Raw genomic sequence first — 16033 nt, forward strand, 5'->3', positions numbered from 1 at the left:
CCCCGTCGCATTTATCGACTTTATCCTCGTTGTCGTTGCCTTCGTCGGTGCCCTCGTCCTAGGGCCTGCTCCCGACGTTCTCCTCCTCCTGGATGGTTCGGAGGTAGGTGAGCTCCTCCTCTGAGGAGATATCCGTGCCCTGGAGGACTTCCGCACCAACCCCACCACCCCCTTCTCCGCGACCAGATGGGACGGTTTCGGGGAGATGACCGGCATCTTCTTCTCCGGGGTCTTCTCTATGGGCTGGAAAGAGGACTCCCTCCTGGCCGAGAGGGGCACTCTTGCCTTTGGGGATGCGCCCTGCGGATCTGCCACAGCGGCCTTCGTGAGGGACGCCACCACCCCCTTGATGGAAGGCGGGGCCTTCGTCGGATGTACCTGGGCCGTCACGGTCAGGACCGGTCCCTTGTCCTGCTTGGCCTTGGTCATCCCATAGCCCTTCTTAGGGGGAGGGTCAGAGCCCTGATCCACCTTGGCCTTCTCCGGTAGGTTGGTCTTGGGCTTCTCCTTAGGTTTGCCCGGATGGTCCGACTTCCTCTTGGACGAAGATCCTGAGCGTTGACTGGTGACCGAAGTCGCTGGAGACGTCGGACGCACCCTGGCCGCCGAGGAGCCCGTTGCAACAGTGCTCCCGGTGGCAGTGGACTCTCAGTGCTTGGCCTTCTGTTGGAACCCTGCGGGAGGGGCGCCCTCAAAGGTCTTAGAAGCCCACTCAGCTTTCTTGTAACTGGGAGAGGCATGCTGCTGGGACCCACCCAGAGCACGGGCCTTGGCCTGCAGCCACTACTTCAGCCGCCTATGCCGATCCTTCAGCGTGCAAGGCGGCATCTACTGGCAAAACACACCATCTTTCTCCACGTGCGTCGAGTACAGGCAGTAAAGGCACTGGGAATGCTTGTCGTCCGAGAAGACATTCCGAAGGCCTCAGTCTGAGTAAAGTCTGAACAGGGAGGCTGAATCCTCCTTCTCCTCCGACATGGTCCACGCAACGTAGGCCTGAAGAATCTTCTGGAAGCCTCCATGAAGAAACTCAATGAAATTCGCCCTTGAGGGGCGCTGAAGAATCCGAAAAACGGGTCCCCCGTTAATCGGAAAGATGACTGATGGAGCACAAGGCTCGATTAACGAAAAATAGAGTACATTCTTCCAAAAAGCAAAAAAACAGAGTAAAAACTCAAGAGCTAAACAAGAGGACTCCAAACACTTGAACGTGTTGTAAAAATCTGAAGATGGCTGCCAGAGAAGGGGCTTAGGTAGAGGGCAGTCATTGGCTGATGGCAGTATGATCCAGAGTTCAGTGATTGGTTGTTAGGAGAAAGACAGTTCAGAAATGAAACTGAAACTGATTTTTTTTTTGATTTTTTTTTACTGAGGATTCCCAGCCTGACGGGGAATATTCATGAGCATGTGAATCCATGCCAGACCCATGCTGGAGAACGACAGTTACAGGTAAGTAACTTGTTCCTTTCTGGGTCCCCTGCTTATATTTTCCATTAAAAGCAGTGACCGCAATCCCTTTTTAGTGAGCCTAATACCCCCCCCCCCCCCCCCCGACATCTTTCTTTAGGAAGCTTGAAGTTCACTGACTTAAGGAGCAACCTTAGTCTTGCCATAGGCGGTGGTGTCCGAGTGTAGAAATCCTGTCTCAGGTCTCACAGGATGACTGGAAGTGGTAGCTGTACTTTCCTTTGCAGGAACCTTGATTTCTCCATCATACAGATTTTTACTATCAAAAACCTTGTCTGTCAAACTCAAACTAAACCCTGTGTAATGCTATGGGAGATAAGTGTTTTAAAATCTCTCATATAGAACTTTAAACAGATGTACTTGCGTAAGACAATGTTGGCCTTTGTTCTTAGGTTCAGGAATGGCTCTTAAGTGTAGTTTTGGTTTTACCCTATAATTATAAGGTATATAGTACATTTGTGTAATATTTTCCTTCTCTAGCGATGGTCAAAAAGTGTTGCGTATCTCTATTTTTGGCCATCCAATTGGGATTGTGTAAATGTATATGAAGTGTCATTTCCTTTAGTTTACTTCCCCTAATGCAAATGTATATTTAATTAAAACATACATTTTTTTATACTTACCTGTGTGGACAATCCATTCCTTAACTATCTCTGTATTTGTCAACTGTACTTCACTTCATTCCTCTCTTCTGAATCTTAAGCCTTCCTGCTCAGTCACACAGCTAAGTGAGTTTGGTTAGTCTGTATTTGTACCTGCCTGGTGCTCAAGTGGTTCAGAAAAACTCTCCTACACTGGTCTTTTCCTAGGTGTGCCTGTGTCACCCCAAGACCAGCTTCCTCTATCAGGATTCAGGAGGGTATCTGCAGCAATTTGAGGTGAAGCACTAGAACTGAAGAACCATGGCATGCTTGGATAGCCTCCCACTCTCTGTCCTCTCTGCCGAGACCGGGGACACCCTTGACAGACCGATTTCACCAGAGGAAATATCTAAGGCAATTGATTCTCTGGCTTCTGGCAAAGAACCCGGATCCGATGACCTTCCTATAGAATTCTACAAACACTACAAAGCTCGCTTGGTCCCCTACCTGACTTCCCTATGGGTAGAATCTTGTGAATTGGGTGTTCTCCCCCTCTCTTCGAGAGGCCATTATCTCTTTATTACTTAAACGAGGTAAACCTCCCACACAATGCGGGTCGTACCGTCCTCTGTCCCTTATCAACTGTGATGATAAGATCTATGCTAAGGTGTTGGCTTTGAGACTGGCCCCATTCATGCCATTCATTTTACACCCAGACCAGTCTGGCTTCATTCCGGGGTGCTCCACCTCATTTAATCTACGTTGTGTGTTTAACATACTCGCCTGGACTGACCCGAGCATACAGGCAGTGACGGCCGCCCTCGACATGCACAAGGCTTTTGACTCTGTCTCCTGGAGCTACCTCTGGCAGATTGTTGAGAAAAGCAACTTCGGACCACATTTTCGGTCATGGATTAAGCTTCTCTACTCCTCCCCAGTTGCCAGGGTCCGCACCGAGGACCGATGCTCGCCCTTATCCAAATATCCAGAGGTACGAGACAGGTGTCCCTTCTCGCCTTTAATATTTGCTATCGCCATTGAGCCCCTCGCAGACAGGATACACCAGATGCACGCACATAGAGGCCTGAGACTATCCGGTTCCCCTGAGATCATCTCTCTATATGCTGACGATGCCCTTTTGTTTATCCTTTCCCCGGCACAAAACCTAGCCCCTATACTGGACGACGTTTTGTTTGGCAAAATTTCAGGCCTCATGGTTAATTGTGCGAAGTCTATACTCTTTCCATTAAATCAGCCCCCCCCCATAGACCCTCTTGGATTGACGTGGTCGCAATCCGAGATTACATATCTTGGTATGGTGGTTGCGAGACATCCGACTCCCCTATACAATGGCAACTTTTGGAAATACCTAACCACCCTGAACCGAAAATGTACAGGCTGGTCTAAATTACCAATCTCCTTGGCTGGCAGGATTGACATCCTTAAGATGATTGCGTTGTCCCAACTCCTATACAAGTTCCTGAATATTCCCCTATGGCCAGGCCGCAAATTCTTCCAGAAACTGAACTGCATCGTCAATTCCTTCCTCTGGCATTCCGGTGCAGTCCGCCTTAAATTGGACACGCTGGCTACCCCAATGTCCAGGGCTGGCATCAACGACCCTAATTTCGAGGGTTATTGGATAGTTTCCCAAGCTAAGTATGCCACACACTGGTTTGAAGCTACAGATCCCCCCCCAGCATACTAAGCTCGAACGTCTAGCGGTTGTCGGCCACGATATCCGTTCTCCCCTGCCAACGTACAGAACTCTGACCCATCGACCCGGTAAGCACCACGACACTAGCCTTGGCTAAGCTGTGGAAACGGGTTGACACCCTACATCCATTCCACAGCGACCTCCCTCTCTGGAACCTCCTCCCGGAATCCCCTCGTATGGACCCCACGACGATACGCCGTTGGGCTGATGCGGATCTTGCGACCACCCGTGACATCTTCAACCAGGGTAATTTTATTGAATGGCCAGATCTACCACAGCCCCTGCAGAGGACTCCCTCCCATTGGCTTCATTATGCGGGTCTCCGCCACACTCCAAAAAACAGATACCCAGACTTCCCCACAATCACCCCGGATGATCCTATATTATCTGAAATCCTGAATACTCTGACATGTCTCTTTCATGAACTCCCCCGACTGGGGCGTGACTCCGGGAAGTTGGCTGGACTATGTTTACTGTTGTATTTTGCTACTCTGGCTCCGCTCTAGGGCCCCACACTTGCTCAATGGCTTCAGCAGTTACCTGGGCTTCGGACACAGAGGAGGTGTGGGTGGGCCAGCAACCGCTAGTATCTAGGCCTAGAAACATTTGGTCTCCAATGATGTTGTAGAGGTAGTCAAGAAGTTGTGGGCGTAACCTCATTCCTGTCAGGCTGTGAATAAAAGATTAGATGCTCGCTACAGGCAATTGGAGGCACAGGGGCCTTTGATAGCGTCTCATCCACAGCCCAATTGATTTGTAGTGGCCGCTGCTTCGCTTTATTCTAAGCCGGCAGGGTCGGGGTCAGCTAATCGTACCATTTTAAGTAAAGAGGACAAGCTGCTCAAAGCGGTCGGCAGAAAGGTCAATGCTAAATCTGTCGTGCAACTTTGGCAGGCCATTCCTAATGCAGCAGCAAATCGGAAGCTGTAGAGCGAGATTGTGGAATTTGTTCAGGACCTTCCCTTGGATAGGCAAGCAGCCTTTAGGTCAGGTTTAACAGAATTCAAACTGGTTGCTCAAGACCTTTTAGTGTCTCCGTTGGCTCACGTTAACACTGCCAATAGAGGTATGGGTCTGGGTGTAGATCTATGCAGATCAACATGGATGCACGCCACTCGGTTTACCAATGAAGTCCGAGAAAGAATTCTAGACCTCCCTTTCGAAGGTAATGAGCTTTTCCATTCTTCGACAGATTAAGAGCTCACTAAGAGAAAGACCAGTACCCAGACTGCTAAGTCTTTAGCCATTTTTACTAAATCAGCAGTCAAAGGATTTTCTCAGGCTCAGCCACGATCACAAGGCATGTCTAGGTCGTTTGGAGGTTTCAGAGGTTTTCAAGAAAGAAGGACTAGGCAACCTGATAGGTTGCCTTGTACACTTAGGCGTAAGCAGCAAAGAGGCACACCGAAGGGTTTTTATTCACCCTCCACCCTCCTCCGCTGCCTCAGAAACCCAAATAAACATTAGATTTCCATCCAGTTCCACGAGTCTGCCATTGGAGGCAGAGTCTCATTACAGATGATCGTCTGCGGTCACCATTTCTGGTGGCTTTCTGTGGTTTCAGAGGGGTTTCGGCTCCCTGTTTCACAGCCTCACACTTCCTCCGCTCCCCTGATACACATAGGATCTCCAGCACTTCTCAGGGAAGTGGAGTCCTTGATAGTCCTGTGCAGTAGACAAGGTCCCTTTGGAGGACAGGGGCAAGGGATTCTACTCCAGGATGTTCACGATAGAGTCAGGACATTCAAGACTGAGACATGCAAAAATCCAATATCCAGTGATCCAGACTTTCAACATTCACCCTGCAAGACTCCTGACCCCAGGGCTAGGCCAGAGGTAGCTGACAGATGCTGGCAGACCCCAGATGCAGGCAGAACCTCCTACCTATCCATAACCATTTATCTAGAATTAAACCATACAAAAATCCCAATAATTCAGGGAGAAAGGAGGAAAGGCTGCGGACTCCTTTGGGTGGGCCTGTGAGTTGTGCTAGACATATCATACCTTAACCTTTATTTACCCCTAAAATTATTTGAGATGGTGACTCCAGAACAGATCGCAGAGACTCTTTGCCAGGAGACTGGCTGTGCACCCTGGGCCTGAAGGACGCTTACCTGCATATACCAATTTGGCACGCCCATTGCCAATACCTGAAGTTCTTCTATATGGGAAGACAATTCCAGTACAAAGTCCTGCCCTTCAGGCTCAATGCGGCCCCCAGGGTTTGCACAAATATCATGAACTCCATAGCCAGCCGCCTGTTCAGTCTTAGGGTTCAGAATGTCTACTCCTACCTGGACGACTGACATATCAGAGCCCGGTCGCCCCAACAGGAAACCCACATATTGTGTGCAGTAATCAACCTGCTATTCGATTTGGGATTCAGTGTGAACGTCAAGAAGTCAGCGTTCACCCCCATGTAGAAGGATTTCCTTCATTGGATTCCTGTGGAACACAGTGCAGGCGAGAATATTTCCCACAGAAGACAGGAGGAGGGATATCTTGACTTCAATATCACATTTCCTAGCGAGGGACTTTACGGTGTAGTAGTTCCAGCAACTGCTGGGGGCTGCAAGCAACCTGCATATTGTCGATGCCACTGGCAAGGCTCAAGATGAGAAGAATCCAGCTCCATTTGGCAGCCTCATGACACCAAGAGACTGGATCCCAAAAATAAAACAAGATTTTAGTCCCACCGACGCCCATGTAGAACTTGGCATGGTGGAGGGAGGAGTCTACTCTCAGTCGGGAGTCTTGTTTCATCCTCCTCCCCATTCACTGATTGTAACAGACTCGTCCTTAGAAGACTGGGGTACGCCACTGGGGTCTCTTATCCACACACGAAGTGGGGACTTGGACAAGCATATACACTGTTTGGAGTTGAAGTCCATATTCCTAGCTCTGAAATCATTTGCTCCTGTAGAGCAGGGCAGAGTGGTGCTCATTTTAACAGAGAGTACTACCGCAATGTTCTATTTGAGCAAACAGGGGGGCACCAGGTCTCCTCCTCTGTGTATGCTGGTCATTCATCTGTGGGAATGGGCCATTGCTCAGGGGATGTGGCTAACAGCAGCCCCTGTCCCAAGACAGGACAATACCGAGCGGACACGCTCAGCAGACTCAACACCAGTTCTTCCGAATGGGAGATACAGGATTCCATCATTCAAGAGATCTTTCTCTGGTGCAGCAGCCGGAGATGGACCTGTTTGATACGATCAGCAATGCCAAACGCACCATATTGACCTTTTGGGAGAGCCATAGCATGGGGTCAAAAGGGGATACCTTCCACATAGAATGGTCGTGAAGGACATGCTATGCATTCCTGCCGCCCCTGTGATGAATCCAATGCAGTCATCCTGGATTCCCCGGTGGTGACCTCCTCCCATGTGGCCGGGGGACGGCAGCCGCTACCTGATCCTGACCCTGGCGGAGGTTTCATGAGGGAGGATGACATGGTAGGATACAACTATCCAGTAGACGTTTAGACTCCATTGACCCCTCACTTCCTATGATGAAGAACCTCGGATACCAGAGTTCTTAATGGCCTTTTGTCATTCCAGTCAGGCCTCTGCCTTTGATCCAAATACCCACAGCTCACACATAGCATCATCTGTTGTTTATGTACCTTTATGTGAAATCTTAAGAAAAACAATCCAAGAGTTAAGTCTCAATAAAAAACTATGGACTCCAACTCACATAACTACCCAGGTACTGAGATGATGATGATGAGGAGGAGGAGGAGGAGGAGGGAGTTTGTGGAAAGTGACAGATGCTTGAAGTTTAACATGCAGACTCGTTTTTTAAACCTGCAATGAGCTGGACATTTAAAGCCGGCAACCTCAGTCAAGTCGAGCAGTGCAGGAGGAGACCTTGCAGCCCATGCTGCGGCTCAGGAACGCAAACTACACTGCCGGTGCTGGCATAGAGAGAAAAGGAGGAGTATCGCGTGCAAGCCAGAAGGGTTGTGGAGATGCTGGGAGCCACACGCGACCTCCTGGAGGTTGGGCCGCTCGACCCAACAGCATTCTCCACCCTGGGCCAAGCAGGAGAACTGGCATGTGACCGCAGAGGACGCAGGGAGAATGTCTGTAAACTCCGAACTGGAAAGCAGGTGAATGATTCACACCGCACGAGCAGCATCGAAGACGCTGGAAGGAACCGATGAGTCTGCCCAAAGCTGCTGGGGACCCTGCAGCGTTCCGACAAGCGCACCATCAAATGTTTGCCACAATATTGCTAACGCAGAAAATGCTTGAAAGTTGTTTGAATGCAAAAATGAGATCCTCCTGATGGTCCCATCTTCAATGTTCAAGAAGCTTGACCCCCAGTACACTGCTTTTGTCATCAAGGGCATCCCAATCACATTCTCTCAGTCTGTAAAGACACTTGGAGTCTACCTGGATGCTCCACTCTCCCTCACGCGTCATGTGAACTTCATTGCCTCTTCTGCCGCCTACACAACTAAGCTCATTAATGCAGCCAGACCCTTTCTATCCACTGAAAACTGCCTCACAATTGCCCAAGCCAATATAGGCTCAAGACTTGACTACTGCAATGCACTCTTTGCAGGTACTTAGGACCATACAATTGGAAGTTGCAGGTCATCATAACAATGCCCTTAGAGCAACACTGAACATTCTGAAACCTGAGCACATCACGGCATTGAGAAGAAAGGCACATTGGCTCCACATCTGAGAGAGGATTCGATTCAAGACACTATCAATCACTCAGATGTCAATGCCTGGAAGCCCCTGCCCCCTCTCAGAAAATCATTAAAGCAACCTCATTCAGACTCACCAAATCGGCCTGTGCTCCTCGCCTCATCCAGCCCAAATTTAAACGGGCCAAAGCTGGAGGCTCAAGTTTCCAAACCATCGCAGCTAAACAGTGGAACGTACTCCTGCCAACCTTATGAGCGGAATGCTCTGACTGGATCTTCCAGAAATCTCCAAAAACACTCCTATTTGCATAACCTCTGAACCTATGTTCTGCCTGAGCTCCTCTCACGTTTGTGTTCGGTGTTTCTTTACACCTCACATGCTATGTTCGTTGCAAGTAACTGGTCATGTAAGAGTGCATTGATGCCCAAGGGCTTAGTGCACTATGCAAATGGAAAAATAAATAAATGCAGTCAAGGCAAAGTGGCAATTCAGCATCCAATAAGAAGAATGTTTACATGCAGATAAGACAAGGTATGAAGGCAAACCCCAGGCAAGTATAGATGCATGAGATGCCAAAGTGGGGAGAAGATTGTAAAGAATTGTGAAACACATAAAGATGTTTTGGCAGGCGATTATACCAGGCAGATTAAATTGTATAAAGATTCCTGGCAGGGGAGTATACCAGGCGATCTGAGAAACCTTAAGAAAAGTCCTGGCGGGTGAGTGCACCAGGCGGCTAAAATTGTATGAAGACTCCTGGCATCGGAGTATACCAGGTGTTCCTTAAAGTATCAGAAATACTTCAGAAAGACTTTTACAGAAGATATTGTTTAAACCAGAACTTTTTGAGTCCAGTGAAGACACAAAGGAACTATTTGATAAAGAGACATTTTGCCAGTGGATCTAGGATTCCAGGGGAAGGGGGGGGGCAACAAACTATATCCAAGGCTCTCTACCTTGGAAAACATTTTCGTTAGTCATCCTTTATGCTTTGGGTTTTGAATACTTTTTGCCAACATCCAAAGACATTTCCTTGCACCTTTTATTGTTCTGTTCAGTGTGAGGTTCAGAATAGGACGTTTTGGACACAAGAATGGTTTTCTTTAATAACTGACATCCTGACACAGACACACACTTAGCTTTAGTTTCTAGGTAGGGAAGTTTCTCTTTAGAATAGGGCTAGAGAGGTGTTATCCCAACCCCTTTTTATTTAATAAAATGTTGTCTACAGCTTTCATTTCTGAACCCTTACACCCTGCTGTTGCAGAGAGTGGTCAACAAGTTCAGCAAGTCCAGCAGGTGCACAATGATACTGGTGGCGCTCCGGTGGCCCTCCAGGGCATGCTACTCGGACCTCAAGCAACTGTCTGGTCGGGAACCTGTCCTACTACCAGTGTCAAGTCGGATGCCGTCACAACCAGGGGTTGGGGGGGCTCAGTGCCACACCCCAATCCTCAGTTCATGGCCTTAGCAGCCTGGTGCCTGAGAAACTAACATTAGCACATTTTGAACCGTCGGACGACAATCGGGGTATCATTCAGAGAGCCAGAAAGGACTCGACACGAGCACAATACAATACAAGAGCAAATGGACAAGATTTTGTCATTGGTCGCAAGAGAAAGGCATTGACCCACTAAAATGTACTCTAGATGATGATTTGTCTTTTTCAGCATAATTGGCATGGTCAGGAGTTCAGATAGATGCATGCCGGACGTATTTAGCAGCCATTGAGGGAATATAGAAATTCGGAACACGCCAGCTTTTCAACTAGCAATCCCGTAGTTGGGAAGTGCCTGGAAGGATTAACAAGAGTATATCCTCCGATCAGAACGACAAGGCCTTCCTGTTAACTTAACATGGTTTTAGCAGCGCTAGCGCATAAACCTTTTGAACCCATGACTTCAGTGGCTATTTAATTTGTAACCTTGGAAACTGTGCTACTTGTGGCCTTAACATCAGTCAGGAGGATCAGCGAGATTCAGGCCCTGGCTGTGTCTGAACAATACACTACGTTTCATGGGGATAAGGTGGTCGCACCCCTCCTTATTGGCCAAAGAAGTTACGAGAAGCTAACATCCGCTCCTATAGGCCTGCAGTTTTGTTTCTTTTGACTGCTGACTTTGTTTTAACAGCATTGGCATTATTGTCTTTTCTAAAAAGAGCCATGCACTACTGGAAGGGGCTGTTAACTTAAAGGATCTCGATGTATAGTACGTTATCACTCACCTTGATGTAGCATTCCCCCCAACGAGTTGGGGTCTTCTCTTTCTGTTATTACTGTGAATGTGTATATCCTCGGAACTGTCCACTTTGTACGCTGTTTTATTCTCTTGGTATGGGATTTTATGAAATGTTTGCATTATGCTATTGTATATTGTTATGTAATGTGTTTTGATTGATATTCTATTTAGAATTTTATGAAGGAATGGGATTTTATCAATAGTGTGTTTTTGTATTTTGCATGTGTTTCATGGACCATGGATCCGAATAAACATGTTGATTGACAAAGTAGTTACTGAGTTTCACTTTAATCCGGAAATAGTCCTTCCTACATTCTTCCCTGACGATCAATATCAGGCAGACAGTGTTACTTTGCTTAGTTATTAAAAGGACTCTTAAGTTTTACCTGGACAAATCCAAGTCAAACAGGAAGTCTTATGCCCTGTTTGTTACCTTTGGCGGGCAGTCGGCGGGGAAGCAAGCTTCTAAGACAACCGTAGCCAGATGGATGGTCTCTTGCATATCTGAAGCTTACAGAGCGCAGGGCAAATCCCCTTCAGAGGGCCTTTCAGGCACATTTGGTAAGAGCCACGACTGCAGCTGTGGCTTTTCCTCTGCATGTTCCCATGGGATGTAATCAACAAGGCAGTGCCATGGTCTACTCCTTCTGCTTTCTGCCGTCATTAATGTTTGGATGCTTGCCTGGCCTAAAGCTTCATCTTGCCACAAGCTGTTCTCAGAAGGCTTTTTGCATAAAGTAATGTTAGCTCCTCCAGAATTATTGGGCTGCATTTAAATTGCCTATACAGTATGGAGGAAAGGAGACGGGACATAGGAGTTAAGAACAAGTTACTCACCATAGTGGCTATTGTACTCCTAGTCCATAGTCCCCTTTCCTCCATACGCCCCTCCCTCCACACCTCTTAAGTCTTAAATGTGTAGGTAGGGCTGTTGTTCCCGACGCACATCAATGGGAACTGGGGTGTGGCACCATGGAGGGAGGAGGGGTATGTGCGCAGTCACGCCTGCACTCGCACATACGCGTACATACATTAATTCCCTTAAAGGGGAATTACTATTTTTTGGCAGGGAAAAAGACTCCGTTCCTGTCCCCATAAGGGGACGTCCATACAGTATGGAGGAAAGGGGACTATGGACTAGGAGTACAGTAGTCACTACGGTGACTAACTTGTTATTTTTGTTACTAATTTAACACTCCATAACATTAATCAAGGGATGGGCTCTCGCTGCAGTTCTCTCTGCTATTTTTACTCGGTGCAAGGGAAATCTTTCGTGTAGTTGTCACTCTCATGCAAATATTTTGGCACCGCAATTATACCTACTGGAATCGGGAGAAAGACAGATTATTGTACCAAACAATTTTTCAGTTTTAGGGAGCACAGAGAGTTTGCTAAGACAATTCTTGGAACATAATGAAAAAATAAAAAGGCTGAAGAAACAGTATCTAGTTCCTACTGAAAATTGGACATATGTGCGAAGTAGACTTGTCAGCCATCATGGAATGATTTTTGATCTATTTAGAGCGGTCTTCGAGACCTGCTATTCCAGTGTACAAGAAAGTCAGGCTTTAGTGGTTGCTGTTTGTGACATTTGGTGAGAATTGGTGTTCCCTGTCGGGCCTGGCAGTCCTGCTGTGTCATACACCACTGTTGGAGCCACAGGCAATATCCCCCTGGTGTACCTGAGCGCTGATCCTTGTGTAATGTGCACCATATTTCATGCGTGCATCCCTCATCATTTGTTCCTGCCCTGGTCACTTCCTCTGTGGCATGACGGCTAGTATTTCAGATTAGGATCACTTGGGAAGTTTATAAATATTTGTCACTCAAACCCATCTTTGTTCCTTTTTTAGGCATGTATGAGAGACATACCAACGTGCAAGTGGCTGGACAAGTGGACAGAGCTAGCACAAAAGTAGGTTTTTAATTAAAGTATGACATTATTATGAATGATCGTTTTCATGTGTATGCATTATGAATTTATTAAAATAAACTTGTAATAACCACGTTATGGTATTCCTGGTCTTGTTGATAAAGATGAACATTCCCCATTATTTTGGTAACATGCTATTCCTTTCTTTAGGTTTGCATTCCAGTACAATCCATCACTCCAACCAAGAGCTCTTGTTGTATTTGGTTGCATCAGTAAACGAGTGTCACATGGACAGATAAAGCAGATTATCAGAATCCTTAGCAAGGTACAGTATGTTACTTTTCCTTGCCTGCTTTAAAACCTCCCTCTTCTATTTTGTGCAAATCAGTCCCATCATGTCAATTGAATAGCTGCCATCCTACACCCTTCTGTCTTGTTATTTTAATTAGTTCTGCAAGACAGAATTGTGAATCTTAGCATATGCCACACTTAGATGGAACTTGAATGTTAGCAGGTGCCACACTTACAATTGAGAGCATCAGCCTGCACCGTATTTAGATAATATTGTGAAGGTTAGAGAGTGCCACACCTAGATGGAACTATGAAGATTATCAAGCACAACACTTACAAGGAAATTAGAATGTTAGCACTTCGATAGAATTGTGAACATTGGTCTGTGCGGTATCTGGATAATATTGTGAAGATTGGTGAGTGCCACACTCAGACTGAATGGAGTAGATCTGCGGGTGCTACACTTAGACAGAACTGTGAATGCTTTGATGTTAAATGTCACATAACCCACTAACCAATATAAACTCAAACTCTGCACACTTAAAAATATCTCACACAACCATCTCTTGCACAACAAGCGGCACGCACTTCACCACACTGCAACAACACATGTCGCACCAACAGCACACGCGGACTGACACCGATCCAATACTCGCACCAAAGCTCAGCACCCGGTGTCTACCGAGTTGAAGCTGCCAACAGTACACCACTCCTCTCACTATCCTACTCCCTCTTCACCTTACTAACCCATCCCACCTTCTCATTTACAGATTCTCCAGAGCGCCTGGGGACCAATTCCGTTGGTGACGGTGCGCTATATAAGTACCGTTAACATAACATTACATAACTTCTGGACAGAAACTGCCATACTTTTAAAAACACAGCTTGTTACACCCACAAATATGTCTCTTTCCCTTTAGGGGGAAATCACAGAATCATGGTGTCAGAGGATCCCTCGGAACAGCACATCAGCTGATTCCTCAAGTGTATTTTTTTCTTTTTTTGCACATGCTATGAAGGGGATCGCCAAAGAGGTTTTACTTGAATCCGTATTTTTCTTAGCATTTTTTTACCTGTTGGTAGTAGGGATTTTCTGTGCCACCACAGTTGTGGGCATCAGAGAAAGCAGCCATAATTGCACATACATGGTTTCTACCAAGTTAGATAAAGCTCACTGGCAAATGTGACTGAGCACTAAGCCTCCAATCTTAGGAGGGGAAGATGCTGGTATAAGGTACAGATGACTCGCACAAAAGTTATCATGTAAATGATTGCCTACACAGGTATATACTAAATAGAAGAAACAATTATACCACAAAAAACAAACACCCAACAGTAATAGTATACATAGTGGACAAATAGAACACTTCAAGCACAACCTGGAAATGAACTTTGTTGCTGTTGCAGTTTGATGGATGCATACTTTATAAGGTGTTCAGCCATACGAGCAAATCTGAAACATTTTCCTTAAACATGTGCACAATAAATATTTCATTATACATCAACCGTCAGGATAAAACATTTAAAAGCAACTCTAAAATACGTACTAAAGGTAAAAATCATAATAGAATAAAGGTGTGAGGTACGGGTGCTGGTGCAAAACACCATTGCGCCATTTCATTCTGGGCGCCATATTAGCAGCTACAAAGTTCAAAACATGAGCAGGAATGATCACCTAAAAGTTTGCTGGCGATTGTGCCTACTTGCCATGCCACATCTAGGGCGACCAGAATATAAAAACAGGTTTAGGACAAGGGGAGATAAAACACAGTGCCCAATGCAATTGAAGACAGCAGGTTAAGCAAAACCCATGCCTTTTACATAGCACAAATATTTCATACTGTTGGCATTATAGGTCCAGACCATTTACAATATTGTGCTTGCTAGCCTATTCCGTTTTAGGCATGCTCGATGCCGGAATATGACAACAAAGGAGACTCTGTTTAGTTCAGTTGTGCATTTGCAGTACACAACTGCCAGATGTGCCTGCCGTATGTTCTCAAGTTTGAATAATGTCAGGAGGTACATTTGCTTCATGTCTTTATTGGTAGTTGACTCTTCTGGTGCCCCACAGAGCCTGCACTCTGGACCAGTAGTGTTATGCCAGTTTCATGTGACAGTTGCCAGTTTTAGTGTGTTGTTCCAAAATTGAATGAAAAGTGCTCGCGCATAGCATGGACATTTGATATCGAGGTATATTTAGAAGCCGTAGGTTGTCTTAGTTATTAATTATTGCCAGCCTGTTTGTAATACTTGGCAGCCTTGCCAATCTGGTGTCCCAATTTCTCAGCACTGATTTTTTAAAATCAATTCTTTTGTTGGCCGTGTCGTTCTCTCTGGTAGCTCCCAAAGATGACCCAAATTCAGCTTTTATGGCTCTAGCCTCACGTGCCCTCAAGAGACATTAAGTGGGCTAAACTCCTCTGTATTTAGATAAGGAGGAGAGGACCATATTCTCACCCAATAAAGCAAAGTTTTTAGTGCTATAAAACCAATATTAAGCAAAGGTTATATTCCATTCGCAGGGTTGCTGCACAGATTGGGCTCAAAAATAGTTGCTTAAGAAATTGGTTTTCTACAAGAGTTAATGCGTGCGTGCTTGTGTGCCCCCATATATCGGCACCATATGTCGCTGCGGGACAGGTTTCAATCTATACAAGTGAAGTGCAGGTGTCATAGCTCCCCCCTACTCCCCCAATGTATTGCATTAAGTTTTCTTATCCCGCCACTGTGTTTTTCTAGAGTTACAGCTGCTTTAGTTATTTGATGGGTCCATAAGCAATTCTCACAGAACCTAGTGCCTAGATAGTCATAGGTGGGCACCTGTTCCAGAATGGCACCATCGATATTTGGTGCTCTTTATCAACCTATGTCTAAAAATCATTGTCTTGGTTTTCTCTTTATTCCGTTCAAGGCACAGCTGTTTACACTTCTTACAAAAGACAGCTAAATTGTATTTTAGACCCATTGGTGCAGTGACTAACAGGACCGTGTCATCCGCAAAGAACACCACTGGAAACCTTTTGTGCCCGTATTAGGGGGCAGGGGGTCTGGGGTGTGTCATTCTCCAGCGGTCTGGCATGGATTCACATGGTCATGAATATTCCCTGTCGTCAGGCTGGGAATCCTCGGTAAAAGAAAAAAGTTTCACTTTCACTTACACACTGTCTTTCTCCTTTAATCCAATCAGTGTCCCCTGGGTC

General features: G+C 46.3%; 1 protein-coding gene across 7 annotated transcripts in view; it reads left to right on the plus strand.

Annotated features, from left to right (window-relative positions):
• NF1 (neurofibromin 1) overlaps positions 1–16033 on the plus strand; it is a 3279657-nt gene that overhangs the window by 2414907 nt on the left and 848717 nt on the right. For all 7 annotated transcript variants that reach the window (XM_069614617.1, XM_069614618.1, XM_069614621.1 and 4 more), the window contains 2 exons: positions 12520–12581; positions 12750–12864. In XM_069614617.1, coding sequence (XP_069470718.1) covers positions 12520–12581; positions 12750–12864 — 177 coding nt within the window. The remainder of the gene's footprint in view (positions 1–12519; positions 12582–12749; positions 12865–16033) is intronic.

Source organism: Ambystoma mexicanum, chromosome 9, assembly GCF_040938575.1.
Source record: "Ambystoma mexicanum isolate Mex_15411 chromosome 9, UKY_AmexF1_1, whole genome shotgun sequence".
Lineage (NCBI taxonomy): Eukaryota > Metazoa > Chordata > Amphibia > Caudata > Ambystomatidae > Ambystoma > Ambystoma mexicanum.